This window comes from Brassica oleracea, chromosome C4, assembly GCF_000695525.1.
Source record: "Brassica oleracea var. oleracea cultivar TO1000 chromosome C4, BOL, whole genome shotgun sequence".
NCBI lineage: Eukaryota > Viridiplantae > Streptophyta > Magnoliopsida > Brassicales > Brassicaceae > Brassica > Brassica oleracea.
Genome location: NC_027751.1, coordinates 3,876,790 through 3,904,525, shown reverse-complemented (window position 1 = coordinate 3,904,525; position 27,736 = coordinate 3,876,790). Strand labels below are relative to the sequence as shown.

The 27,736-nt window shown below is 37.9% G+C and overlaps 7 protein-coding genes across 8 annotated transcripts; 5 read left to right on the top strand and 2 right to left on the bottom strand.

Moving 5' to 3' along the window:
- Window positions 1-529: 529 nt before the first annotated feature.
- Window positions 530-3,259, top strand: LOC106339332 (spastin). Its single transcript, XM_013778122.1, is given in 13 exon segments — window positions 530-553; window positions 555-841; window positions 1,101-1,192; window positions 1,281-1,303; window positions 1,390-1,633; window positions 1,702-1,797; window positions 1,864-1,979; window positions 2,069-2,149; window positions 2,257-2,380; window positions 2,470-2,519; window positions 2,623-2,749; window positions 2,843-2,940; window positions 3,024-3,259. Coding segments are annotated over 13 exon segments (1,479 nt in total). The 3' UTR covers window positions 3,141-3,259.
- An 845-nt stretch (window positions 3,260-4,104) lies between these two features.
- Window positions 4,105-5,777, top strand: LOC106340367 (serine/threonine-protein kinase Aurora-3). Its single transcript, XM_013779250.1, has 6 exons — window positions 4,105-4,320; window positions 4,412-4,654; window positions 4,887-4,982; window positions 5,061-5,275; window positions 5,357-5,429; window positions 5,504-5,777. Exons 1-6 carry the CDS (start codon window positions 4,192-4,194, stop codon window positions 5,603-5,605), a joined length of 858 nt encoding a protein of 285 aa, XP_013634704.1. The 5' UTR covers window positions 4,105-4,191; the 3' UTR covers window positions 5,606-5,777.
- A 1,341-nt stretch (window positions 5,778-7,118) lies between these two features.
- Window positions 7,119-8,672, top strand: LOC106342534 (fasciclin-like arabinogalactan protein 8). The gene has a single exon (XM_013781502.1). The coding sequence runs from the start codon at window positions 7,183-7,185 to the stop codon at window positions 8,431-8,433; it is 1,251 nt and encodes a 416-aa protein (XP_013636956.1). The 5' UTR covers window positions 7,119-7,182; the 3' UTR covers window positions 8,434-8,672.
- A 1,306-nt stretch (window positions 8,673-9,978) lies between these two features.
- Window positions 9,979-14,460, top strand: LOC106342557 (myosin heavy chain, non-muscle). 2 transcript variants are annotated; one of them, XM_013781528.1, is made up of 13 exons: window positions 9,979-10,280; window positions 10,347-10,507; window positions 10,606-10,709; window positions 10,800-10,880; window positions 11,027-11,130; window positions 11,203-11,289; window positions 11,442-11,644; window positions 11,773-11,974; window positions 12,060-12,110; window positions 12,199-12,297; window positions 12,407-12,466; window positions 12,669-12,793; window positions 13,096-14,460. In XM_013781528.1, exons 1-13 carry the CDS (start codon window positions 10,065-10,067, stop codon window positions 14,234-14,236), a joined length of 2,634 nt encoding a protein of 877 aa, XP_013636982.1. In that variant the 5' UTR covers window positions 9,979-10,064; the 3' UTR covers window positions 14,237-14,460. The 2 variants fall into 2 exon arrangements, with proteins under 2 accessions (XP_013636982.1, XP_013636983.1); XM_013781529.1 differs by having other exon boundaries at window positions 9,980-10,280; window positions 12,672-12,793.
- A 2,424-nt stretch (window positions 14,461-16,884) lies between these two features.
- On the top strand, window positions 16,885-17,724 carry LOC106340140 (protein LITTLE ZIPPER 1). Its single transcript, XM_013779000.1, has 2 exons — window positions 16,885-17,207; window positions 17,298-17,724. The coding sequence occupies exons 1-2, from the start codon at window positions 17,008-17,010 to the stop codon at window positions 17,476-17,478; spliced, it is 381 nt and encodes a 126-aa protein (XP_013634454.1). The 5' UTR covers window positions 16,885-17,007; the 3' UTR covers window positions 17,479-17,724.
- A 1,380-nt stretch (window positions 17,725-19,104) lies between these two features.
- Window positions 19,105-21,054, bottom strand: LOC106337532 (4-hydroxy-tetrahydrodipicolinate synthase 2, chloroplastic-like). Its single transcript, XM_013776634.1, has 3 exons — window positions 20,477-21,054; window positions 20,313-20,396; window positions 19,105-20,218 (listed from the first exon to the last, which is right to left on the bottom strand). The coding sequence occupies exons 1-3, from the start codon at window positions 20,560-20,562 to the stop codon at window positions 19,291-19,293; spliced, it is 1,098 nt and encodes a 365-aa protein (XP_013632088.1). The 5' UTR covers window positions 20,563-21,054; the 3' UTR covers window positions 19,105-19,290.
- A 1,799-nt stretch (window positions 21,055-22,853) lies between these two features.
- Window positions 22,854-24,209, bottom strand: LOC106340098 (AT-hook motif nuclear-localized protein 22-like). The gene has a single exon (XM_013778961.1). The coding sequence runs from the start codon at window positions 23,925-23,927 to the stop codon at window positions 23,001-23,003; it is 927 nt and encodes a 308-aa protein (XP_013634415.1). The 5' UTR covers window positions 23,928-24,209; the 3' UTR covers window positions 22,854-23,000.
- Between the last annotated feature and the right edge of the window lie 3,527 nt (window positions 24,210-27,736).

Here is a 27,736-nt window from a genome sequence, read left to right as displayed (position 1 = left end):
TATATATATATATATATATATATATATATATATATATATTGTATATTAAAATATAGTAAATACTTACAAATTAGCATTTTAGTAACTCGAACTATGGTTGGATTGACGAATATGTAAGTGATCGAAACCAAATCAAAAACTGAATCGAAACCGGATCGAAATTTCATAAGTACCTATTGGGTATAAGAATGATTTATCCGATATACTCGAAACCGAATGGTTCTTATCCGGAACCGAACCAAACCAATTTGATCCCTCTCTCGAAGGCCCAAAACCAAGGCCTTCTGATATCAGTTGGAAACCCTCTTTCCGACCTAGAGGCTTATAAACTATGAATATTATTCAACCTTGCGTCTTTTCTTTTTCTTCGTTTCCAGTCACTTGGATTATTTCTGATTCGATTTGATTCCTCTCCGACATGAATTCATCCGACCAATTCATGGTGCGTGAAACCTGTTCTGTCGTTTTTGATTTTGAGTATCACCACTGTTCAATTAAATTCGGAATCTTTGTTTTTTTTTTGTTAGAAATGAGTTTCTTCAGAGATATAATCGGATTCGTTTAGCTCAATCTTCACGGAAGAATCTAATCACGATCATACCGTATCATCATCTTCTTCATCTGGCTCCTCCATGAACGTTATCGATGGAGTTCCGGTTAGTAACGAACGAGTTGCGTATAAGCTCAAAGGATACTTCGATTTGGCGAAAGAGGAGATCGCCAAAGGTGTTAGAGCAGAGGAGTGGGGTTTACACAACGACGCGCTTCTTCATTACAGAAACGCTCAGAGGATCATGAACGAAGCTACCTCCACTCCTTCTCCTTCTTACATCAGTTCCAAGTAATGTTCTCTCAGTAATTTAAAATTGATCTAAATTAGTCTAATTTTGTTAAATTAAGCAGTAATGTTTGTTCAAATTCACAAATTTGTCTAATTTATTTTGTTTTGTATATCTAAATCTGATAATTTTCATCATAATAATTTATAATTAAACCTACCAACTAAAATATATTATATAAATGTATAATTAATCTACTCTTGTATAATTTCTTGGAACACTGGTTTTTATTTGTGGTGTTGACTTGTGTATATGGTATAGTGAGAAGGAGAAGGTGAGATCTTACAGAGAGAAGATTTCTAAATGGCAAAGTCAAGTATCTGAGAGGTTGCAAGCTCTTGGTAAGCGTGCAGGTGATTTTTTTATTAATGCACCAGTGAGTTCACATTGACACTTGATTGGTTTGCTTTGTTTCTGACATCAATGGCGTTCTTGTTTTAGGTGTTGGAGTGTCTGAGAATAAGGTATTTGTCTTTAGGAGAATGTGATGTTTGTAGTGGGGATTGATTCATATGATGAATCATCTTTTTTTGAATTCTTGATTATGTAGAGAACTGTACCATCATCTCCTTCTTCAGCTTCAGCTTCCTCAACGGCGTCTAATAGAAGAGTTTCAACACAAAGGACTTCACTTCCCAGAGGTGGAGTTGGGAAGGCGAGGAGCCCTAGAGATGCTACTACTACAAACCCAAAACCTGCGAAAGAATCTGGGAATGGGTACGATGATAAGTTAGAAGAGATGATCAACACAACAATAGTGGACAGAAGCCCATCTGTGAAGTGGGATGATGTTGGTGAGTTAGTGCCATTGTTTATGAGCTATATCAGTGTGATTCACACTTATGCCTGAACTATCTTGCAGCTGGACTTGATGGAGCCAAACAAGCTTTACTGGAGATGGTTATTTTACCAGCGAAACGAAGAGATTTGTTCACTGGTCTCCGAAGACCAGCTAGAGGTAAGATTGGTTTCTTCTTGTTCTTCTCCTGTGACTTACTTAATTGAAAGTTCTTCTTTATGTTAGGTTTGCTTCTCTTTGGGCCACCTGGCAATGGAAAAACAATGCTTGCCAAGGCAGTTGCTTCCGAGTCACAGGCAACATTCTTCAACGTCTCAGCATCTTCATTGACATCTAAATGGGTCTGTGCTTAGCCTTGTTCTGTTTACTTTCTTTTGTTATAGGACTTTTCATTTCAAATATAGCTAAATTGACTTTCATGTACTGTCAGGTGGGCGAGGCTGAGAAGCTAGTTAAAACGTTGTTCCAAGTTGCAATATCCAGACAACCTTCTGTTATATTTATGGATGAAGTATGTACCTTTTCCCCCGTTCTGTCTTTACATTTACTAACCAGAAGAACGCCTGTTCTTACCAAAGTTCCAGATCTTAAAATGTGTGTGTTTACTTTGGTTATCAGATAGATAGTATAATGTCTACAAGGTCGATCAGCGAGAACGAAGCGAGCAGAAGGTTGAAATCAGAGTTCCTTATCCAGTTTGATGGTGTGACTTCTAATCCTGATGATTTGGTGATTGTCATCGGTATGATTCCTCTTCATCACTCTATTTAACCATAATTTATTTTAATCATCTGTTCTGTTTTTGCTTTGCCTAATGTAATGTGGTTGCAGGAGCTACTAACAAGCCACAGGAGTTGGATGATGCAGTGCTTAGAAGATTGGTAAGAACATTATCCACCTTCAGGATTTTTCATGTCCACTCCAACAATCCCTATATGAAAGAATCTGATTATTTAAATGGTTTAAATTTATTAATTTTTTTAGGTAAAGAGAATATATGTACCGTTGCCGGATTCAAACGTCAGGAAACTACTTTTTAAAACTAAACTGAAGTGCCAGCCTCACTCTTTATCTGGTGGAGACATTGATAAAATCGTCAGAGAAACCGAAGGCAAGTTTTCCATAAGAAACGAACACAGATGATTATTTACTATTTAGGAGTTTACTAATAACTAATAAGCATAAGCGCTTCATTATGTAACAGGATACTCAGGAAGTGATCTACAAGCATTGTGTGAAGAAGCTGCAATGATGCCAATCAGAGAACTCGGTGCTGATATTCTCACCATCCAAGCAAATAAAGTATTGCAAAACAGTTTTCAAGTTTCTTTGAGTTGAAAAGGTTTGTTTGTTTGTTTAATGAATGGATGTGTAAATGTTTGCAGGTGAGACCGCTGAGATATGATGATTTTAGGAAATCGATGGCAGTGATAAGACCAAGCTTGAGTAAAGGCAAATGGGAAGAGCTTGAACGCTGGAACTCTGAGTTTGGCTCTAATTGAATTTCTTCTTGTAATTAAGTGATAAAGATATTGTAAATGTTGAGACGATTTGTAATATATGGTGTTGAGCTAAAAACAGAATAAAACAATTGAAATGTAGATTGATATTACAGACCTAACACCGAATTGTTTTGAAAGCAAACTCATCCATGTTTTGATTTGGTTCTAGAAAAAAAAAAGTTGTGCCTCCAAGAGAAGTTGAATGTACTCTATGAACATGAAGTCATGAATCATTAAATATCTGTTTCATAATATAAAAGCTACTCAATTTATAAGTTTTTTTTAAAGACAATTTTCTCAAATAGTCATTTTTAAGTTTTTGTCATAAAAATAGTCTTCAAAAAATAAATTGACTAAAATAGTTTTTTTTTTTTTGAAAATTTTAACATTTATTTTCTATTTTTAAAAATTTGAACTCATCTACAAAACTCAACCCATTAACTCTAAATACTAAGTCTTAAATTAGTTAATTCTAAGAGTATAAATGCATATTTACCTTTCAATAAAATTTCTTTTGGTCATTTTCCTCTTTGAAGATCAATTTTTGTGAAAATAAACTAAAAAATACTATCTAAGGGAATTTATAAATATATAATATTTTTATTTCTATTCAATTTTCATACTTATTTATTAGATAATGCATGGTTAATTATATCTTAAATTTTCTCTACTTTGTTGAATTATACTGCATTTATATAATCAACAGTGACATTTTTTGAAGAATTGCAATCTTTCATTTACCTGTAGTTGCTGTGCATGAAGAGTTGACACTTCATCGTTAAATAGGTAAACATTGATTAACCAAGATATTAAGCTACTTTCAATGCGCATGATTCGGATTAATTAAAAGGCCGTAGAGGGTAATATCGTCATTTTGATGTAATTATTCGCATATCAGATCTTCTTAAACGCTGCGTTTAGAGTAGGTCATCTTTTTCTTCAGTAACTTTTCTAAAATCGATTTTCAAATCTGCTTCTCCCTCCTCTTTCTCTCTCTCTATCTTCCCTTAGAATCACAGAGCCTCTCTTGTTGTCGTCGGTGATCGGAGAAATGGATAAGAAACCGACAGATCCTGACGCTCGCGACCCCGAGAAGCCATTTTCCCTTGCAGATTTCGAGATCGGGAGACCGTTAGGTAAAGGCAAATTCGGCAGAGTCTATCTCGCTCGCGAAGTCAAGGTACACCACTTCCTTCTAACGGTTTGAATCCATCTTGTATTGTTATGGAAACCTAATTTTTCGAATCTCAAACTGTGTGTGTGTGATTTAGAGTCACTTCGTGGTGGCGTTGAAAGTGATATTCAAGGAGCAGATCGAGAAGTACAAACTCCATCACCAGCTAAGGAGAGAGATGGAGATCCAAACGAGCCTAAGGCACCCCAACATCCTCCGTCTCTTCGGTTGGTTCGACGACGATGAGCGTATCTTCTTGATCCTCGAGTATGCTCACGGTGGTGAGCTCTATGGCCTCCTCAGAGAGAATGGTCATCTCACCGAACAACAAGCCGCCACTGTGAGTCTCTCCTTGCTCTCTCTCAATGTCGCCTGAAACTATCCGCATGGCCGGCTCTGAGATTTTGGGGACTATAGACGATTTAATTTAATAAAAGATTTCAATAGTTTGGAGGCTTGAATTTTTTTTCGTATATATGATTTTTTTCAAAAAAAATTGGGGGTTTTGAGACGAATGTTTCATCTAGCTTGGCCCAGGATCTGCTTAACGACTAGATCATTGACATTTTCAGTACATTTCAAGTCTAAGTCAGGCACTGGCCTATTGTCATGGGAAATGTGTGATTCATAGAGACATCAAACCCGAGAACTTGTTGCTTGATCATAAGGTATGTAAGGATGGTTGTAGTGTGTTTTACATTCAAGAGTTTGGCTCTTTGTCATTAGTAATATGATTTACATTGCAGGGAAGGTTGAAAATTGCAGATTTTGGGTGGTCAGTGCAGTCAAGTAACAAGAGGAAAACAATGTGTGGGACGTTAGATTACTTGGCACCTGAGATGGTTGAACACAGAGATCACGATCATGCTGTTGATAACTGGACTTTAGGGATACTGTGTTACGAGTTTCTCTATGGGAACCCTCCTTTCGAAGCTGAGAGTCAGAAAGATACATTCAAGAGGTAAGAGAATTGTAGATATCACAGAAGAACGTTAAACCTTATAGTTCCTGATGAAGCTTATTTATACATATTGGTATGCAGAATTGTTAAGATCGATCTGAGTTTTCCTCCTACGCCAAATGTCTCTGCGGAAGCTAGAAATCTAATCAGTCAGGTTGGCCTAAACTAAAGCATTACCCGTAAGGACTCTGTAGGTCATTAACATACTTTGCTTATGATTTTCTGCAGCTTCTTGTAAAGGATCCTTCCAAAAGACTCTCTCTTACGAAGATCATGCAACACCCTTGGATCGTCAAGCACGCAGATCCTAAAGGTGTGTGCCTCATTTGATGTTATTCTCTAAATCTCTGGGCAAATTCAGAAAACGCACATTGTATGTTTCATTTCAGCACATTGTTCAAAAAATTGTTTTAACAGTTGGATGTAATTCTAACATTGTCTTCCCATCTAATACTTTTCTCAACATGGAAACAACTGTAGTTATAAAATATTCTTTTCTGATAATAAGCAAAGAAACAAGGAAAAATACTTTATTTATATGAAAATAAAAAAAAAATGTTTGATTGAATGCTTAGTAATATCACACAATCACAGTTGATATTATATATGGAAGACATGTGGACAGTATTTGCTTTAACAGCTCAAAAAAAACTTTTAATGGGAAGCAGTGATTCAATATTGGCCCTCACCGACTTGTATATATATATATATTTAATCATGTATTTTTCTATATGTTTTTATTCTACAATAAAGTCAGGTTAGAATCATGAATAAGCCACCAATCAACAAACTATTTTAATACATATTTTCAAAATTTAAATATTGTGAACACATTCTGTTCAAAAAAAAAAAAAAATCTGTTCAAAAAAAATATATATTGTGAACACATATATATAGGGCTGGACACCAATACTCGTTACTTGCCTTATACCCGCTATTTGACCCGTACTCGCCTCGTTTTTTCAAGTACTCGTCGTTGCCAAATCAAGTATCAAGTCGTTGAGTTTTGCTACTTGCAAGTACAAGGCAAGTAACAAGTATCACAAAAAAAGTTACGAATCACCTTGATATTACTTGTTACTTGTTTTACGACTAAAAATGATAATTAAACCATAAAATCAAAGCTCTAAACAAATATTTCTTTGTTGTAAGAAGTAAACAATACTTTCTTATCGAATTCCATTTTCTTTTTTTAGGTGCAAATATTGTATTTAAAATAACTCTCGTGTTTTTACCAAGTCGAGTAAATAAAACAAACTTCATAACCTTCTATCGTAAGATATTATCTATCAAGTAATTTTTAGAAACTTGAAAATATATACATGTAATTAATAAATACTTGTAAATAGCAAGTAATCGAACAATGCAAGTAACTTGCAAGTAACATATTTTTGGACAAGTACTCGAAATAACAAGTACTCGTTTCCGACAAGCCAAATACAAATCGAAAAATTCATTACTCGTTCAAGGTAAGACAAATATTAAAAAAGCAAGTACCGCGTCCACTCCTACGTACATATACAGACCTACACAATCGATTAATTAGAGGGTATAATTTAATTACTTTTTCTTTCACTGAGAAAAAGTTAACTAAAGTGTTAAATATATCAACCTGTGTAAGAAGAAGCCCAGAGTCCATTTTGGTAATTTAATACAAAAGGACAATTAAATGGAATGGCCTCTTTCTTCTTACAGCTATTGTCCGAAAAAGCACATGGCCCCAATCCAACCCAGCTTACTTATAAACAACACACATTGATAAAGAATAAATTAAACCCTAGTTAAAATATAACCTGACCACGGTAACACTTAACCATTGGTTTCACCTCATTTAACTTTCATCCTTCCTCTCTGTCTTCTCACTTCCTCTGCTCTCCACACTTACACTGAAACTCAACCGTCTCATCATGGCGGCGCCTCAGACATTCTCTCTCCTCGCCCTCACTTTCTCTCTCCTCGCCCTCGCTTCCACCGTACGATGCCACAACATCACCCAAATCCTCGCTGATAACCCGGAGTACTCCTCCTTCAACAGCTACCTCTCTCAGACCAAGCTCGCCGACGAAATCAACAGCCGCTCGACGATCACCCTCCTCGTCCTCAACAACGGCGCGATGGCTTCCCTCGCCGGAAAACACCCGCTCTCCGTCATCAAAAACGCTCTGAGCCTCCTCGTCCTCCTCGACTACTACGACCCCCAGAAACTCCACAAGATCTCCGACGGCACGGTTCTTACCACCACGCTCTACCAAACCACCGGAAACGCCCCCGGAAACTTAGGCTTCGTCAACATCACCGACCTCAAGGGAGGCAAAGTCGGCTTCGGCTCCGCCGCCTCAGGCTCCAAGCTCGACTCCTCCTACACGAAGTCCGTCAAGCAGATCCCTTACAACATCTCCGTCCTCGAGATCGACGCTCCGATCATATCTCCGGGACTCTTGACCGCCCCCGCTCCTTCCGCCGCCGTGTCGAACCTAACCGGTTTGCTCGAGAAAGCCGGTTGCAAAACCTTCGCCGGTTTGCTCGTCTCGAGCGGCGTACTCAAGACCTACGAGTCCACCATCGAGAAAGGCTTGACGGTTTTCGCGCCCAACGATGAGGCTTTCAAAGACGACGACGTTCCGGATCTGACGAAGCTCACGCAAGCTGAGGTGGTCTCGCTCCTAGAGTATCACGCCCTCGCTGAGTACAAGCCCAAAGGCTCTTTGAAGACTAACAAAAACAAAATCTCCACTTTGGCCACCAACGGCGCCGGGAAATACGATATCACGACGTCGACCTCCGGCGACGAAGTGGTTCTCCACACCGGCATTGCTCCGTCGAGACTCGCCGACACGGTGCTTGACGCCACTCCGGTCGTGATATTCTCGGTGGATAAAGTCCTCCTCCCTCCTGAGCTATTCGGAAACGCCACTTCTCCGGCGCCGGCGCCGGCTCCGGTTACTGCACCGACACCTTCTCCGGCGGAAGGTCCTTCGCCAACCGCAGCTTCACCGCCGGCACCTCCGACGGACGAGTCACCGGAGAGTTCTCCTTCGGACTCGCCGGTTGGTTCAGCGAATAGCAAGTCGGCTAACGCGGCGGTTGCGGTGAGCTCGCCGTCGTTGTTCACCGCATTGGTCACGCTCGTCGCTGTAGCCGTTTCAGTGTCTCTTTGATCTTTCAAATTCTCGTAATTACGCAAGCTGCCACTGCTTTTGTTCTTTTTTAATTTATTTTTGTTCTACTTGCTTTTGTGGTTATGGTTGCTGAGCTTAAACCTGGGATTAGAGAGTGAGGTTTAAATCTTTTATTTAATCACAGTTTCATTATTGCTTTCACTGTTTATCTGATACTAGACTGTTCAGAAATGATCCCCTTTTCAGTTATTTATCTTCTATAAACTTTTTTCTTTTTACATTTTAGAGATTGGAACAATACAAATATACAATGTGCCACCAGTTCAAACTTTGAAATGGGTTTCTGAAATGAAATTTGTAGGCACAAACAACCACTATGTTAAGAGACAAGTGGTTTATAATTAAATGTTCTGTATTGTTTGATTCAAATATGCTTTAGGGTTTTTAAGTTTTAGTTATTGATTAAAGATCAACCACTACGTTAAAGATAAGTTGTTTATAATTAAATGTTCTGTATTGTTTGATTTAAATGTGCTTTAAGGTTTTTAAATTTTAGTTAGTGATTAAGAATCTCATGTCCCCAATTTCTTATTTCAGAACTCAGATTTTGTCTTGTTTTTAATTTAAACTTAAACACTCCAGCAAATGATACCTTATACTACCCTTTACCCGCGAAGCAACGAATAAAGCAAAGTTTCCAGTTTTAGATTTAATTATTATTTTTGCTAATTTTTGTTGTCTTAACTCCATAAATGAACAACGAGAATATTCCAGATTTGAGGATTAGGTACGGGTAATATAACCGGAATCGAATCGAAATATCCAAAACCGGAACCGGACCAATAATCCCAAATATCCGATTGGTTCATATATTTTTATATCCGAAATAATTGAACCGAACCGAGAACCGAACGGATACCTGAATATATAAAAATATTAATTATATATACATATAACATAACTAAATATATATTTTAAATTTAAAATTTTATTAAAAATATCTGAAAATAGTTGATGATAACTAAATTATTATAAAGTATCCGAACTACCCGAAAGTATCTGAAACTATTCGGATAGTTTATCCGAAATATCCAAAATAATCCGAAATATCCAAACAAATTATCTGAATCATCCTAATTATTTGAAATTTTACCCTAAATAACTGATATTTTATCCAAATTATCCGAACCTGAACCGGATTCAAATGAAAACCGAATTTTTCCGGGTATTTTTTTGTTCCTATATTTACTATCCGAACCGAACCCGAAACTATCCAAAATCACTCGATTGTCCAGGGCTACCGAGGGTTATACAAAACGGCAATTTCACATGTACAATACGAGGGTCTACACTGTCTGGAGTTGGCAGAAGTATGGCCCAGTGGCCAGTAATATTCATTAAAGAAAGCGGAAGGCCCGTCTTGACACCGACACCTTTTCTCGTTGACGACCCTCATATCGTCTCTACATTCTAAAAGCGCAAACCCTATCGTTTATTTCTATATAAAGCGACGCTCATTCCTCGGTTCTATTTAACGAACGACAGGGCGTTCAGACGTCCGTCTTCCTCGAGAAGCTTCACCCAAAACTACAGAGAATAAAAAGCTCCTCCTGATCAGTGTTAGGGTTCCAAAACCCCCGCCATTTTTTCTCCCTTCGCCGTAACCCTAAATGGCGTCTACTGCGGCGGACGGTAAGATTGCGGCTGCTGCTTCGTCGCGGATCAATAGTAGCCAAAACGACGCTTCTGCATCTCCGTCGATGAACTCCAAGGACTTCATCGTCTCCGTCGCTGCTAACATCGCCTCTCAGCCGCTGCAGAACTACGACTCGAACGTCTGGGGCGTCCTCACCGCAATTTCGAATAACGCTCGCAAACGCCGCCAGGTTTCGGACTGTAGTGTGATTGATTCCTCTTCTAAGTTTTGATTTTGTGATTTAATGTGGTTTTAGGGAATAAACATACTTTTGAATTCTGATGAGCATTGCTTCGGGCGGCTGCCGAGTCACGCGAGCTATCAGGTTGAGTCGAATGCTATAAGTGGGAATCACTGTAAGATACATCGTAAGGTGGTCACAGGCGGTGATGCGTCTGTCTTCTTGGAAGACACTAGGTTAGTGAACTAAAACCCCTCTTCTGCTTTATAGGTTAGTGAACTAAAGATTTAATCTTTATTTTTTTTGTGTGTGTGTTCGTCTCTCTTTGATGCAGCACGAATGGTACGTTTCTCAATTGGGAGAGAGTGAAGAAGAAAGGTCCTGAAGTCAGGGTTCAGCATGGTGACATCATATCTTTTGCTGCTCCTCCTGACCATGGTAACTTACATCTCTTTCTCAAGCATTCTCAGTGGCTTTTAGGACTATAACACTTGACCGCTGCATTTTTTTTTCTTTCTTTTCTTTCAGAGAAGGCCTTTGCATTTGTATACCGCGAAATACTTGGAAACAATCCTGCGGTTTCCTCCATGAGCAGAAAAAGAAAAGCAGGTAGTCCAGGGTCCAGGCCTTTTTTTTTTGTTCCCAACTTGCCATTCGCATAGACTTAGGAGTGGAACGTATTAGGACATTTTTTCCACCATTGTATAGCACGTGTTTTCTCACTTTTGGATCTGTGTTTTTTTTCTGCTGTGAAGAGGATATAACTTGTGAAATTAAGAGGCCGAAGGGGATTGGGATTGGTGGTCCTGATGGTCCAATATCTTTGGATGATTTTAAGAGCCTCCAGCGATCAAACACAGTATGTTTGTCCGTTAATAGATGTTGGTGATTTGTATAAACATTGATGTAAACAATTAAATGGTGTACTCAGGAACTGAGGAAACAGTTAGAAGCACAAGTGCTTACCGTTGACACTCTGCGTAATGAGTCCCGGGCAATTGTGGAGCTTCATGAAAGTGTATGTTTGAGTTTTTCTTTGAATTTGTGATATGGCGGGCGGTGTTTTTTAAGGTTAAATGTTGTTGACAGAAGATAAAAACTATGGTATGATCTTCAAGTGATTTGTGGATTATTTAAGTATCTGTACTAATATTTCTTTGCATTCTGCAGGAAATAAAACAGATGAAAGACTCCGTTGCAAAATCATTTCAGAATGAATTGACTGAGCTGCGTGAGCTAATAGATACTAGGCAAAAAGAACTGGCGCAGGTCAACAAAGTATCCGCAGAACAGAAGCATTCTATAGATGACCTTGGCGAGAGACTAAGCGGTTCTTTGCAATCTCTCAGTGAAGCAAATGAAATAATTAAAAGGTAAATAAAGTGTTTTCCCCTGGTTGATCGTCGTATAAACTCTTTCCCTGTTCATATGTGGCTATGCGTTTATAAGCCTGAGCATTGCAAATATGTAGCCCCATGATAACTTCAACTGTTCCTTTCAGTCAAAAGGCAACTATAGATGAACTGAAGACAGGGGTGGATGAAGAGAGAAGTCAAAGAAAAGAGGAACGAGAAACTGCCGCTGCTGAAATAAAAGCTGCGATACATAAATGCCAAATTGAGGCTCAGGAAGAATTGAACAGATTTTCTGATGTTGCTATGAGACACGAGAGGGAACAACAAGAAGTAATCAACAAAATGAAGGTATTAATTGAGACTTGCTGTGTGAATTAACTCCTCTTTATTATTATGGCCTCAGAATAAGACAGTTGACTTGACAAATATTCAGGAGACAGAGAAAGAAAGGTCCACCCAAGTGGAAACTTTGATGTCAAAATTGGTATGTTTTGTAGTAAATTCTACAGAAAACTTGAACTCCTTTCTCCACTTTTTTTTTGTCATTTGAGAAGTGTGTTGGTATTTTATAGGAAGATACGAGGCAGAAGCTGGTCTACTCTGACAATAGAAACCGTCAGCTAGAAGCTCAACTTTCCGAGGAGCAGCTTGCTTCTGCTAATGCACAAAAAGTACAAAACCTGAATGCAATTTTACTCTTATTTTGCATAGTTCTCTTCTCTCTTTTTCTTTCTGTATTAACGGTTGCATTTGTTGCCAAAAAACTTCTATATTGAACAGAAAATGGAAGAACTAGACCTGGAAATAAAAAGACTGCAAAAGGATCTGGAGAACGAAAAGGTAAGAATGGAAATAGATTTATCTACCTCAATTCTTTTTTCACAGTTTAAAATCAGCGACATGCTTCTGTTTCCGACCTCTGCCCCCTGTTACAGAATATGATAATATGCTGCTTTAGAGAACGTGTACATGTAGCTAGAGATTTGTAAGGTTGTCTCCATGAAGTTATATGTTTAAGCTGAGACTTTCTTTGTTTCGTTAGCAGGCAGCCCGAGAAGAAGCATGGGCAAAAGTGTCTGCCTTAGAACTAGAGATAAGTGCTGCTCTTCGAGATCTTGACGTTGAAAGACAGAGACACCGTGGTGCAAGAGAAAGAATCATGCTCCGGTAAGATATTTACACTCGTCGTGATATTTACTTTAGGCCTCAACTTTTTCTGTATATGATTGGTTGGATAACCAACATTATGGTAGATCTTCAAACGTCAATGGTAAAAAAACTTAACGCATGCATACTCCTTTATTCACTTGTAAGTTTATGTTTAGTGCTGCTGTACTGTTTTTATGCTTGTCTAGATTTCCTGGTAAGAAGGTAGTTTCTTGTTGACTGTGTTGCCTTTAAACTATTAGCATGCATTGTTACGCAAGTTTGATTGGTCTGGCTTATTGACACGCGGAATCTTCATGCAGTGAAACTCAGTTGCGGGCATTTTATTCTACGACTGAGGAGATCTCAGCTCTGTTTGCAAAGCAGCAGGAACAGCTCAAGAACATGCAGAGAACTCTAGAAGATGAGGAAAATTGTGACAATATTTCATTAGATATTGATCTTAATCCAGTAAACAGAAGTCTCATCAGAGGTAATAATACTCGGGAAGATGTCAGAGCAACGAACTGTGCTGCCAAGGCAAGCTCCTCCACATCAGGGCAAAGGTCTGACAGAAACGAAGTTGTTGATACGTCCTGTGAAGATGCGGATGCTACTCAGAAGCATGATTGTGAGATCATGAGCCAAGAAGGCCAAAACACCCAAGAAGCTGATTATGCAAGCTCCGACAAAGTTTCCAAGGGTGGGTTTGGTTCCGATATAGGTGTTGTTGGTACAGCACCCACTTCGGGAACAGACCCTGTAGGAACAGAGCAAGTTGACGAAACTCAGAGTCCAGGAAATGACCATCTGAGGAAGTCAATCATTTCAGCTGGTGATACAATGCAAATAGACTTTGAAACTCAGGTACATGAAGGTGATCAGAATGATGAAGCTGCTCTCTTGTTAAGGAACAACCCCTTGAACGATGGAAGAGATACGCAAGACACAGAGGGAGTAGGGACTATAAGAACGTCAGATCTTCTAGCTTCTGAAGTTGCTGGGAGTTGGGCTTATAGCACAGCTCCATCTGTACATGGAGAAAACGAAGCCGAAAGAAGCAGAGAGGATGAAGAGAGTCAGACTCAAAGAATCAAGGAAGTGGCCGCTCAAGTAGGGGAGAGTCAAACTAAACCGACAGTTCCTGAGGTCCTGGACACTACAAGGAAAGCTGACGCTGAGCAAGTCGCTGTTGAGGAGACAATGGGGATCATTGAACAGGGAAAAATAAATCATGATAAGGTTTCTTCCGACTCTGAGACAGTGAGTTGTTCTGATACAGATGATGATGACCATGTGAAGGAGAAACTTGGTCCTGTCTCAGACTCGGACACAGAGGGTTCTGATATGAATGATGACAAGCTGAGAGCACACTCTTTGGATTCGGATAGTGAAGGAAGCCACGAAGCTGATGAAAATCAAAAACAGGTGGACACCATGGACGAAGACGATAAAGCTCCTTAGCAACAAGACCTTGCTCTCGGTTTAACATATTCATTAAGTTTCACTCTCTTGCCAAATCTCCATCCTAGTTTAGTTTTCGTACTCGTGGGCTCATTTTCGTTTAATTTCGTACATTAGAAGTAAGTTTGTGTAGATAGGGCATGGCAAATGGTAAGGTTGTAACATGGGACTTGTAATTTACGTGGGAACGTGAATCTAAACGAATTGATTCAATTTTTTTTTTTTGTGAAATGTCTATATATCAGGACAAAGTTTCTTTATAATGTAATGCAATGATAGCAACGATGGAACGAAGGGGAAAGGAGATGGCTAAGCTAGAGATGGGGCTAACAATATAGACAGATGAAGAAAGAACCAAGTCAGAGGAATCATCAATTGATAATCTGAAAGTTAAAAAAAAAAGAGAGGTGTTGATAGTGAGGATTGAGGAGAGGAGGAGAATCTCCCTTTTACTACAATTTTCATCATTATGAAAGCAGTAACTTACTTTAAAAGATGGCTATATATATAAACAATAATGGTAGAGATGATAGTCATAATAATAATAGAGTATAACAAAATGATAACAAGTTTTGAAGACTTTGTATTGAAGCGTGGATGGAGAAGGTTTTCATTTCGGTGTTGACTATCTCCTCCAGTTCCATTGATTCTCTCTTATTACTTAATTTGTCTTTGCATTTTGAGTTTCAATTTGAAATATCAATACAAGAAATGAGTACATCTTTTTGTAGTGGTCCTCCTAGTCCTTTTCTTTCTTTCTTTTTTTTCTCCTTGTATATCATCATCAATACATGTAATGAGTAGAGTTTTTTTTTGTCAATGTCTAGCTTGATATTCTTATTGAATATTATGAAATTTAGCTTTTTAGTGTTTCTTTTTTTTCTTATTTTTAACTAGGTTTTAGAGAATTTTGATATGGCTTATTTATAAGTCGCTGGTAAAAAAAAAGAAGAGAAATTATAGTTTGTAAAATAAAGTTATTGATTGGGCCACTCCAAGGAAGGGGATTGGGCATATGTGCATGTGGTATGTGGAACTTGGGTTTGAGCATTAAAAAGAAAATAGCCCACAAAAATCAATATGCACAATGATGATGGTTGATGAATCTATCGTCGTCGAGTGGGGAACGGGTGTTAATACGGCAAATGGGTGTGATGATTATGAGAAGAAGAAGCCAAATCGGTGGTTTCGTTTTCTAAATTTAATGTGTTTTGGCTTTTGCTTCTACTCCTACTCGAGTACTCTCATGACTTTTTCCCCACTCACTAGTCACTACTACTACTTACTACGCAAGACAAAACATACATTTACATTTGTATGTGTTAAATAAAAGTCACTGCACCCGATTCGGTTGCATTCATTTCACACTTTTCTCCTCTTATTTCGATGTTTCAGAACCATTTTTTAAAACCCAAGCTCCCTACCTCACGTGACCCATCGTGAACCATGATTCCCTCTTGTTACCTTTTTGCATTATCTTCCCCGTCAAATCATATGAGCTTTAGTCTCTTTTGGAACAGATTTGGTTAGGATTTTAATTATAAAAGTACCCTTTTGATTTAAGGGTTAGAGAATGAAACATACTGGAGAATTGTACGTATTAATTATAAGAGGATATAAGGAACTAAAGAAGATATACACGATTGCCTAACACATGTTGTAAGCAGATTTTATGTTATTATCGTAGAATGAATATTTTAATCTACGAAAAAAAAAGAGTCTAACTGGCGACCACAATGAGTAGGAGTAAATTAAATAAAACTTTAGAACGTAAGTCTTGTTGTGCATATTTAACGGTGATTAACCATCATTAGATATGACTTTCAATAGAGTTGAAAATTCTGACTGGATTAACAATATCTACCTTGGAGGCTCTTGTACGTAATCTTTTTCCTTCGTGAAAAAGGCAAAAAAAAATTGAGACAAAGACTTGATGATTAAAAAGGTTTTAAGCAAAGAGAAACAATTGTACTTGTGAGGAAGATCGAGGTTTTCACGTACTCTTAACCTTTTTGACTTCTTTGCCTCCCCAACTAATCATGATTTGACCCTTTTTCCAGTCAAAAAAATCTGCCAAATCGCTTCATAAAACTCAAGAACTATTATTAAAAATCAAAGATAAGTCACATAGATGATATAATAACCAGTTTATTGTTTAGTAAATGTGTAACGGTATTGAAGTAAAAGTAATTGTGTAACGGTGAAAATAATGTATGAACTCATTAGGTTGGAACAAGAGTCGAGCCTGGTCTCGAATGTGAGTTATAGTACTGGTGGTATTAACTAATAATTGTAATTGTCCATATCTGATAAATATTTGCTTGTACTAGTGATTTATTCATTCAAAAATATATATACTATATATATGGAAACAATAGTTGTTAATGTACGAATAGCCAAATGATTCACAGATTTGACTAACTGTCACATAGACCCATCAACCATGTGATTAAGTGGACAAAACATGCAAACAAACAAATCAATAACAATAGTTTGTTTAGTCGTGTGTACCTCTTAACGGTGAGTTTGAGCTTTTTAGGAAACATCCTAAATTCTTCTAAATAGTACACAATTAACTAATCAATCACTCTAAAATAAAAAAGAAAAAAATAGTAGACATAGAGACTATTTTTGTTTACTTGTTCTTCTTCATTCATCTTCAAAAAAAAATTCAACTTCATCTTCTCCCTGTCCCTTTGTAATGATGATTCTTCTTTTGCCATCATTACCTTCAAAAGAAGCCTCTCTCTCTCTCTTCTCTCTCCAAAAAAATGCAAAAAACTTTCATCTATATAACGCCTCTCTATATCCATCTCTCCAGCTACCCAAACACTTCTCACTTCTTCTTGTCTCTCTCTCTTGAATCTCCAAAGATGTGTTTGAGTTCTTCACGACCATTCTCAGACACACCCACGAGATTAGTTTTGTACCTCAAAACACAAACCCACGTTCGTATCCCTCGCCTATCCAGGTTTCGATCTCCATCATCACACACTATCTATAATCAACTCTATAATGAAGTCACTATTGTGTTTAAGTGCTTTATTTTTTACTTTTCCAGGAGGAGAAGGATGTGGAGGAAGGAAAAGGAGATGGAGATGAAAAATATAAGGCTTTACATGGAGAACCAATACATCATACAAGAGAATGAGAAACTCAAGAAGAAAGCTCTTCTTCTTCACCAAGAAAACAAAGCTCTCTTCTCTCAGCTTCAGACCAAAAAAGTTTCACATGTTCCATAAACAACAACCTTACCATCAACAAGCACTAAGATCATATTCTTCTGCTTCTTTCTTTAGTGGGTCAATAATAATAAATCTAAGGGCCCTAAACACACACCAAAGTCTTATTATCTAAGTGGGTCTTATAAGTTACAATCAAGGGTTTAGTCTCATTGGGGTATACATCTAATTTATTGGTTTCTTTTTTATAGTTTCATCTCCTTGTCATCTCTTTTTGAATATATGTTTATATTCATCTTTTTAATATATGTAATCTCTGTATGTGTGTGCTTTTGTTAATGGTTAATCTACTTTTTAGTTAATATTTCTGTTGGTTTCTAATTTGCTACCTTCTACTCAACATGTCAATCTTAACAAAGACCGTATGGCTTGAAAAATAATTGTTAATATTAAAATTAAATGATTTTCACATGGGGATGCTGTTACCGCTCCAAGATCGCAAGATGGCAACGCCATGCCGTTTCAACCAATAGAACCAAACAAGCATGCCGTTTCCATCCAACAATTTAAAAACAGAGCAAATAAAAGCATATCACAAGTTCTCATAATCCAAATATAATGCCCCGACCGCCCACAGCTAATGGGCCACTCACGTCCGCTCTCTCGGTCTGTGAGTCCCATACTGTCTGACGGTTGGTCCGTTAATTTTTCAAAGCACGGAATCATTGTTTACTGACCCTGCAATCACCACCCGACCTTTCTCCGTGCTTTGGCCTCATTCGCAAGGTATCGTGAATCACTTCCCGATAGGTCACCCATCCTTTCACTACTCCAGCCCAACCATGCTTAACTGTGGAGTTCTAAACGAATGTGTGACGGAAAAGGTAAGTCAACCTTGGTGACATAGGTAGTCAAATCAATTTTCTTAAGTCTTTTCACATATCACAACTCGGGATGTTACAATTCACCTCCTCTCAAAGAACGCAACGTCCTCGTTGCGCCCCACGACAGATCTCAAGACGCCTCTCAGGTCAGAACTGAAATGCTAACCAGCTCTGATACCACTTATAACGCCCCACGACATCCTATAAAATTGGAACGATACAGAGAAGATTAGCATGGCCCATGCGCAAGGATGTCACGCACAAATCGAGAAATGGTCCAAATTTTTCACTTATAACGCCCCGACCGCCCACAGCTAATGGGCCACCCACGCCTGCTCTCTCGGCCCGTAGGCCTCATCCTGTCTGACGGTTGGTCCGTTAATTTTCCAAGGCACGGAATCATTGTTTACTGACCCTGCAATCACCACCCGACCTTTCCCCGTCCTTTGGCCTCACTCGCACGGTATCACGAATCACTTCCCGATAGGTCACCCATCCTTTCACTACTTCAGCCCAAGCATGCTTAACTCTGGAATTCTAAACGAATGTGTGACGGAAAAGGTAAATCAAATTTGGTGACATAGGTAGCCAAATCAATTCTCTTAAGTCTTTTCACATATCACAACTCGGGATGTTACAATTCACCCCCTCTCAAAGAACGCAACGTCCTCGTTCCCGATAGGTCACTTATCCTTTCACTACTCCAGCCCAAGCATGCTTAACTCTGGAGTTCTAAACGAATGTGTGACAGAAAAGGTAAGTCAACTTTGGTGACATAGGTAGCCAAATCAATTCTCTTAAACCTTTTCACATATCACAACTCACCTTTTCACATATCACAACTCGGGATGTTACACCAAAACAAGACCATAACATATGAATGAGTTTTCATTCATCAGCTACATAAACCAAAAAGTATAAAAACCATCTCTTCCTTCTTCATTATTACCAAACAAATTAACCAAAAGATTCAAGAAAGTAGTATATGCTAATATCGACCGATAAGGATAAAGTCATCATCATCAAGAGCCTGGACATCCCTCTCACCAACAAAATGCTCCCTCCCAATCTCCTCCACCATCCTCACAAACTCAACCCTCTTAGCCAAAGGCAACGGAACATACGGCAACCTGAAAACGGGCCTCGCCACACCGAGCTGGGCCAAAGCAGTGTTGAGCCCAATCGGGTTCGGCTCCCGGAACAGCCACCCCATCAACGGCCTTAGCTTCTCGTTCAACTCCGAGTTCTTCCCTTCAAACACCAGCTTCCTCATCAAACCAGGAACCAAGTTACTCGTAACCGATATAACCCCCGTCGCTCCATAGTCCCACCTCGAGTCATGACACTCGTCATCGTTCCCGCTCCACACAGAAACCCCATTCTCCGTATACTCCTCGACCCTCTCGTTCCCGACGCACTCCTTCACGCCAGCTAAATTAGAACTCCTAGAAAGCTCGAAAACGACACGTGGCGGAATGTCCTGCCCCGTGCGGCCGGGGACGTTGTAGATAATCGTGGGCCCCATATGGAGAACGGACTGAAAATGGGCGATCATACCGTCGATAGATGTTTTGCCGTAGTAAGGGTTGATGTGGAGGGCGGCGTGCATCCCGACGGCGAACCCCTGCTCGGTGGCGTGGATGGCTTCTCTGGTGGAGTTGCTTCCGGTGTTGCCGATGACTTTGATGCTTGCGCCGAAGCAGTTGACGGTGTGGCCTATGAGCATGATGTGCTCGTCCCAGCTCATGAGCTGGCCTTCGCCGGTCGTGCCGACGACGATGACGCCTTCCGCGCCGTTTTGGATCTGGATGTTGATGAGGTCGTCGTAGGCTTCTAGGTCGAATCTCCCGTCGGGGAGGTAAGGCGTTTTGATGGCTGTTATGAGTCGTAGGGCTTTGATGTCATCTGTGTTGGTCCTGGCATTAGCACAAAAACAAACATGAGCTTTTTAGATTCATCTAAAAAGTCTTTATTTATTTATTTATTTATTTATTTATCTATCAGACAGACCTGTTTTTGACCTCTAAGCTGCGCATAGGGAGGTGGAAGTTGGGTAACACAGCTGCTTTTGGAGAGATCCATTTCGAGCTCTTTCTGCGTTATGAGCAACATGATAGATAGAACAAGAGGTGTTTAAGGTCGTAATGTCTAGTAATTAAGTCTAAATGACTAACCTCTTGTAGGCCTGGAATGGCTTTGGACAGGGGAAGTGCATAAAAGAGTCCATAGAACACAAGCCGTAACCTTTCAAAGCAGCCATCTCACAGTAACAGAATTTACCAAACGTCAAATTATAAAATCGGAACTCAATTCTCAGAACAAATCAAATCACCGAGCTTTGGCAATCAGTTGGCGAGGATGATGGCGACAGTGTGAGTGATTCCGATGATAGTAACCGAAGAGAGAATCGTTGGACGGAGAAGTGAAGAGATTGAGAGGCTTCTCGGCATAATGACGAGAGATTCCGATGAGGAGGAGGAAGCGGCGGTAGAGATGGACGGAGGATGAAGAACTAGAGACAGAGGATTATATTCAGACAAAGAGCCTTCGTAGGGTCTTGTTTTGTCTCTCGAGAGAGCTTCTGCGATACTGCCACGTGGAGTTTAAGTCATCGACACGTACAAAGATTAGTATGGACTAACTTTTGTCTTAGCAGCCTTCTCGAATACTTTTTAGAGCAAAACAATGGTTTATAATTTTGATTATATGTTTTGTGCATATAATTAAGCTCATGCAATGCACGTTCATGTACATTCGGTCCATCGTGGCTGCTCCACATAATTTCGTTTTCTTAAAGTCAATTCTATTTTTTGGTCTATAATAGTGTCTATTGTCTAATAATAACACACATTAAGATTCTGCAATCAAAGACTCTTGAAATGTTTAACACTAACCTCTATCCAGTAAGAGCGTTAAGAAAACAGAACACTCCCTTATGAGCCGATTGTAGGCTCAATATATTATGGCCTAACCGAGTCAAAGATTAATAAGCCCAACTTAAAGTTTGGAAACCTGAATCTTATTCGTTTACAACGTCACAGAAAGAAAAATAAAAACGGAGTCTAGTTTTTGGTACATTATCAGTGAATGATCTGGTTCATAAGCACTACTAACTATGACCACATTTGTTGATAAACAACTGTTATGTAATCAAGAAACACGAATCCGAACATAACTAATATGTCTAATAAATAATATATCGAATTGTAGATAGACCCACTTCAGTTATAGTGGATTTATTTTGGGTTTTGTATGTAGTGTAATCACTGAACTTGAAAGTCAAACAATCTATTTTATGTCTAACTCATAATGCCGACAAAAATTTGAAGTTTCAAATTTCTGACCGTCTAATAAAACCAGGGAACATTTTTTTTTAAAAGGTACATCAAATTGATAGAAGACACTTAATAGACAACATATAAGAATGTATATCATCCACCATAAACATAATTGCGCAGGCTATGTTCAACTTATATTTGTCGTTATAATTATATGATTGATAGTAATCGTTCGGACAGCAAAAAAAAGAGAGCGATCGATAGGTTATAGAAAAAGGTGAAAGAGGAGATGAGATGTAAATGCAAAAGGGAGACAGATAAGAGATGACGGGGAAAGTGTGGAAGGGAGGTGGCTTTGGAAGTAAGGAACTCTCACTTCACTCATCTCCTCGTAAAGGAACTTTTCCTTCTCAGAGACACGCACGTGCGTTGGTGCTACATCCAATGCTCTTCTTCTCTTCTCTATCTACTTACAAAACAAACCCTACACACATAAATTATGTTCTTCCATAATATGTACAGTATGTGATAGTATATAGTATATGCAGTGATCAAGTGAGCTAGTCGATGCAACCATCATTTTCCTACTCGACCCTTTTCTTACTTAAAAAATAACATAACAGTCATATACTGTACAATTTGATTAGTTTCTTAATATCAGGAAACTACTTATATAAATGTACATATCTAAGGATTTTCGTGTAAATGTGTAAATACAATTAAGTATCCGCCAAATGCAATCACCTTGTTCCCAAGTCTTGTTCTTGTCATTATGCCTCTTGCCTCACCATTATCTTACCAACCTCGGAACAATCATCCTTTTCTCCTTTTTCTTTTATTCCTCTTGCCTCACCATCTATCTTCTACCTTACAACTAGTATAATTTTATTTTATAGCCGTTGATACTAAATACAAATAACCACTGTTAATAAATCTTTAACACAGAAAAATAATAACATACGAACAATGTGAATTTTTCGGGAATGGATTTAGACTTTAATAAGTAACGGGATAAAAACATATATTTGACCTAATATACAACAAAAAAAATTGACATGGTTAGTAACATGTAACTTTTTCTTGGGTGTACTCGTTGAGCGTTATATATAAACATTTCAATAAGCGTATATATGCACTATAATTAACATATACGCAAAGCTTAGTTATCACTAACACATGGATAAAATCTTGGAACCAATTTATTATTTTTTCATAGTCAACGCAGACACACAAACTCCCCTCGCAAACCTAAAAGATCGATCGACCATTCTCATGACCAAAACGGTTCTCGTCGATTCCATACGTACCCCAAATCTTCATAAAAGGCTACAATTATCTTTTAGAAAATAAAATTAAAATTTAACAGAAGATATATTAAATTTGAAAAACGAAGAAACGTATCATTATTTTTTGTGGCGAATTAGAAAGATGGTCTCGGAGTTCCCCAATAAGCTTCGCCTGGCAATTGAACAGATGAACTCATAAGATTTGGTTGCAACCCTTGAATAAACGACGTCGGATCTTGCATCAACTGTTGCTGCTGCTGCTGCGTTTGCGTCCCACCACCCATCGTTGCGTTTCCATCGATATTATTATTTTTAACAACCGCTCCAGACGTTTGCTGCTCTTCCTGATCTTCTTCCTCTAAAGGCAACCTCTCATACGCAGCGTTCCCAAACGAAGCGGCCATAATCACCACAGGTCCCGAAGCCATGAGTGGTCCCACCACGCTCCCTCCAACTACTTGTCCCTGACCACCGGCTAAGTAAATCGTTAGACCGGAAGCAGCGGGTGGAGCTGGAGGAGGGAGGAAAGATCCCGAGAGAGAAAGAATCTCGAAGCGTCCGTGCAAGTTAACCACAGACGAGCCACCACCAGGTACCGAAGCTGGTTGTCTTATGGTAACGTTAGTAACGGCGCCGTTTCCGCTCAAAACGCATACACCGCGTTGGCGACGGCGAGCGAAGACCGTGACGCTTTCCATGACGTCACATCCGTTGGCTACTTCCATCACATGGGATTTGAGAGCGTTCGCGCTGTCTCTCGTGACGATGATTGGTGGTTTTGGTTTGTTCTTGGATCCAGCTGGTCTGCCACGTGGTCTTCTCGTGATTTGATTATCTCCTCCTCCTCCACCGCCGCTTTCTCCGCCGGAGCCGGGAGTGTTTTGATCTTTACCGGCTGGAGAGTGCTCGTTTGGATCGATCTCAGTGTCTCGGTCGCGTTTTAGGCCGCTGATTCGGTGCTGGTCGATCTCGTGGAGTTGCTGCTGATGCTGAAACTGATGGTGTGGGTGAAGATGAAGATCTCTTGAGAGAAAAGGAAGAGAGCGAGAGACTTGATCCATTTCTTGAGTGAAAAGACAAACAATTTAAAAACCCTAGTTAATTAATCTCCTTTTTCTCTTTCGCTCAAACCAAAACCAGTAGCTTAGCTTGAGTATGGATATACAATTAATCAAGGGGAAGAAGACTGAAAATTTTGAAGAAGAGCAAAAGAAAAGAGATACAAGGTCATGTACATGTACAATGAAACTGGAGCTGAACTAGTAAAACATGAAGATGAAGCTTGTGAGAAAAAGAGGGAGAGAGGAGAGAGATGGATTTAGGGTTAGGTCTGAGAGGTTAAGGGTAAGAAAGTATTCAGATGGAAGATGGGTTTAGTTTGGTTTAGACTTTAGATAGACAGCATGCCTCATGGCGGTTTGTGGGTCCTACCTACTGTGTCACTTTGTGGGGTCCAATTTTTCATGTTGTGTAATAATTTTCAGTTGTGTGTTTGTCTCTCTTGATTGAAAAATAAGGAAAAATTAAATTTAACAAAATAGTTCCGTGAAAAATATTGGATGATGTTTACTAGATATGCAGTCCATGGATGCGTGGAATTATATCGAAGATTATAATGGACACACAAATTAAAGCGCACGAGTCAATCTCGAATTTTCAAAAAAAAACTGATGCTATATATATGTATGATTTTATAGCTGGTACACGCCCTAATGTACGGTCTTTAATTACATTTATCAATTCACGAGATCTAATTTTGTAGCTAACCTTCACGAGTCTTTTTTCTTCCTTTTTTCTATTACGTTTGTAAATGTAACGGTAGAACATAAGAAAATAAGAATTGTATCTATATACGCACAATCAAATTACGTAAAGAGCAACGGAGAAATTTATAGTCTCCAATACAATAAGAAGGTAGAATAAGCCAAACACTTATATATATATATATATATATTCCTGATATGATTATATATCATTTTTAGCAGTCACTAGTTCAAACAAAATAAAACTACGTACATGATGTGAAGAATCAAGTATTCATTTTGTGTTTACTTACGTATGATTAATTGAAAATTTTGATCTGCCTTGACATAGAAATTTCAAACAAGCGTTAAGAAATGGCTCCTTTAAAATACTTATAATCTGGTAGAGGTTAAAACCATCTCCAATGATTTACATTACTTTTTAATCTAAAATAAAATAACTCTATAATAAAGTTTGAGTTTGCTCTAATAATACTCTATTTTAGAGTAGGAAATAGAGATGAACAAAAAAAAACAAGTTATTCTATATCTGGAGTAAACATATTTTTCACTTCATTATAGAGTGAGAAATAGAGTATCATTTGAATATTTTTACTCTAAATTTTATTTTAGAGTGAAAAATAGAGTTGGATTGGAAATCTCTAATTGTAGAAAAAAATAATAGCTGTTTTCTTTTCCTCACAAATAAATGTTTTTGACCTGCAAATATCTTTTAACATGATACATGTGCCGCAACATATACGTTAAGATTAGTTAATTAAGGTACATGAAAGTTAGTGATAAATAATTACGAGTTGAAATGGCAAAAACAAGCTGAGAATGTAAAGAAGAGATGTTATTGTCGTTGGATTGTATACTTATATGTTATTATCCAGGATATATTATCAATCAGATTATTATCCACGAAATAACGATGATAGAAATCATTTTTTTTCTGAAAAAACTACATGTAAGTCAATAATTATGTCCATATATTATTATACTGTGTGTTTAATTACACGATTGCATTGGTAGCTAATCATTCAACATCAGCTAAAATTTCACTCATTCGCTGTCCGCCCTTGCATATCTCTACTATTATCATAAAATATATGTATAAAGAAATCAATTAGGACATAAAAACATATTTTAGTAATGGTTTGATGAGTAACACTGAATAATATTGAAACAATTTGAAGATTAAAAACATAACTAAACGAGAAAATACATTTTACCAAAAGGAATGTGTGAAACGTTAAATTCTAGAGTCCATAAACTCTGATATTCTGAAATTATTCCATCATTCTGAAAGTTACTTATTACTGAGTAGACGGTTCAAGAAAAACTGACTTGAGTTTCTTTATTTTCAGCCGATTTTTTTTTTGGCTTTTTAACATATACTAGCAAAGTAGTAGTATTACTATCATATTCAGATATTGCTGAAAGGATTAATTGTGTATGGTTCGCTCGATGAGGGTAGATTCAAGCTCGTAATTCGCAAAACTTGAGAAAGACTAAAGAGACAAGAAGTGGAGGGAAAGAGAAGATGACAAGCGCGTCAGACGCCGTTGGATGTTTGTCCCCGTCGGTTGCGATGCCTTCACGTTACAAGACCAGCCAGCGAAAACCAGCTCACACTCGCACGTGGAGAAGCTGACACGCGTGAATGATTCATTAATGTTAAATCACTTCCCTATAAACATTGACTCATTCAGGGACATGCCTGCAACTCGAAAGGTGGCTTTCACGTCACGATCGGAATATTTCAGGTCATCAACGGGTGATTTTAGCATGAAAATTCACTGCTCTAATAATTACCTTAAATATGTCAAAAAGTATATATAAATTTCCCCACATATGCAACTTCAGTTGTTTTCTTGCTCACACGGCCACTCAAGTAAACATTCTCCGGACAAGACATGTCAAAAAGTGTTTGACAGTGCCACTTCTCATTACTTTCTAGTTTCTTGTTTTCCATTTTATTTGTCTTGAGTATTTTTATCTATACACTTTTTTTTATTCAAAACCTGAACAAACAAGTACTCCCTCCGTTTTCTATTGTAAATAGTTTTGCTTAAAATCACGAATATTTAGAAAATTGTTATTTAAAAGAATATATCATTTAACCAATTAATTCAACCAATTATTAAAAACCTAACATTATTTCATTGGTCACACAATATCCAATAAATGAAAAAGATGCATTAAACTATGTAAACTACTTATATTATGAAACAAACTATTTTTGCTAAAACAACTTACATTTAGAAACGGAGGGAGTATGTATTATTAATAAAAGTCGTACTCCTTTCGTTCCCGGAAATAAGATTTTCTAGATTTTCTTTTTGTTTCACAAAGATAGATTTTATATATTTTTAAAGTAATTTTTTATACTTTAAAAAACAGTAATTACAAATATTTGAATTTATTAGATTTAATTGGTGGAGAATAATTAGAAAATGTATAGAAAAATAAATAATAAATTAAACTGTAAACATTTATTATATTTTTAATAAGCGTAAAATCTCTAGAAAATCTTAGTTTCGAGAACAGAGGTAGTATAAAATAAGATGGAATTGCTGTTTACATACCTATAAAGAAAGCATAGGATTCTGGTTATGATTCGTCCATGCTTTTATGAAGTGGATAAAGTGTTTAGTATAATAATCAGTTTTAAATTTATTGTCAATACTAAATTTATGTAGTTGAAGTTTGTTAAATTTACTGTCGACAGTTTTATAATTTTATGTGATTCATTAATTGTGTCGGATTATTTTTTAATAATCCGGCTTCCACACATTAAATTACGAACATATAAATAATACTCCACTATACACGTCCCTTACAAGTAGGGGTGTTCAATCCGGATATCGGTTCGGTTTCGGTTCGGTTTTTTCGGTTTTTCGGTATTTCAGTTAGTAAAATATAACTACCATTCTAAATCCATATTTACTTCGGTTCGGTTCGGTTTATATACCGTCAGTTTTCGGTTTATTCGGTTTTATACCAAAAAACATAATTCTTTATTTTGGGATCATATTATATGAATTTTAGAGTCTTGTTGTCAACACATTCATTTATTAAAAAATGTTATAAGTTTAAATAAAAGAACAAAAATAAAAAATGTT

Bases quoted from the DNA above. Each gene is read 5' to 3' on its own strand.
- LOC106340367 (XM_013779250.1), top strand. From the start codon at position 4,192: ATGGATAAGAAACCGACAGATCCTGACGCTCGCGACCCCGAGAAGCCA. The intron at 4,655-4,886 runs GTGAGTCTCTCC...TGACATTTTCAG, and splicing joins CCGAACAACAAGCCGCCACT to TACATTTCAAGTCTAAGTCA. The intron at 5,430-5,503 runs GTTGGCCTAAAC...GATTTTCTGCAG, and splicing joins CTAGAAATCTAATCAGTCAG to CTTCTTGTAAAGGATCCTTC.
- LOC106342534 (XM_013781502.1), top strand. From the start codon at position 7,183: ATGGCGGCGCCTCAGACATTCTCTCTCCTCGCCCTCACTTTCTCTCTC.
- LOC106342557 (XM_013781528.1), top strand. From the start codon at position 10,065: ATGGCGTCTACTGCGGCGGACGGTAAGATTGCGGCTGCTGCTTCGTCG. The intron at 10,881-11,026 runs GTAGTCCAGGGT...TCTGCTGTGAAG, and splicing joins GAGCAGAAAAAGAAAAGCAG to AGGATATAACTTGTGAAATT. The intron at 12,111-12,198 runs GTATGTTTTGTA...GGTATTTTATAG, and splicing joins AAACTTTGATGTCAAAATTG to GAAGATACGAGGCAGAAGCT.
- LOC106340140 (XM_013779000.1), top strand. From the start codon at position 17,008: ATGCAAAAAACTTTCATCTATATAACGCCTCTCTATATCCATCTCTCC. The intron at 17,208-17,297 runs GTTTCGATCTCC...TTACTTTTCCAG, and splicing joins CGTATCCCTCGCCTATCCAG to GAGGAGAAGGATGTGGAGGA.
- LOC106337532 (XM_013776634.1), bottom strand. From the start codon at position 20,562: ATGGCTGCTTTGAAAGGTTACGGCTTGTGTTCTATGGACTCTTTTATG. The intron at 20,397-20,476 runs GTTAGTCATTTA...CTCATAACGCAG, and splicing joins CCATTCCAGGCCTACAAGAG to AAAGAGCTCGAAATGGATCT. The intron at 20,219-20,312 runs GTCTGTCTGATA...TGCTAATGCCAG, and splicing joins AGCTTAGAGGTCAAAAACAG to GACCAACACAGATGACATCA.
- LOC106340098 (XM_013778961.1), bottom strand. From the start codon at position 23,927: ATGGATCAAGTCTCTCGCTCTCTTCCTTTTCTCTCAAGAGATCTTCAT.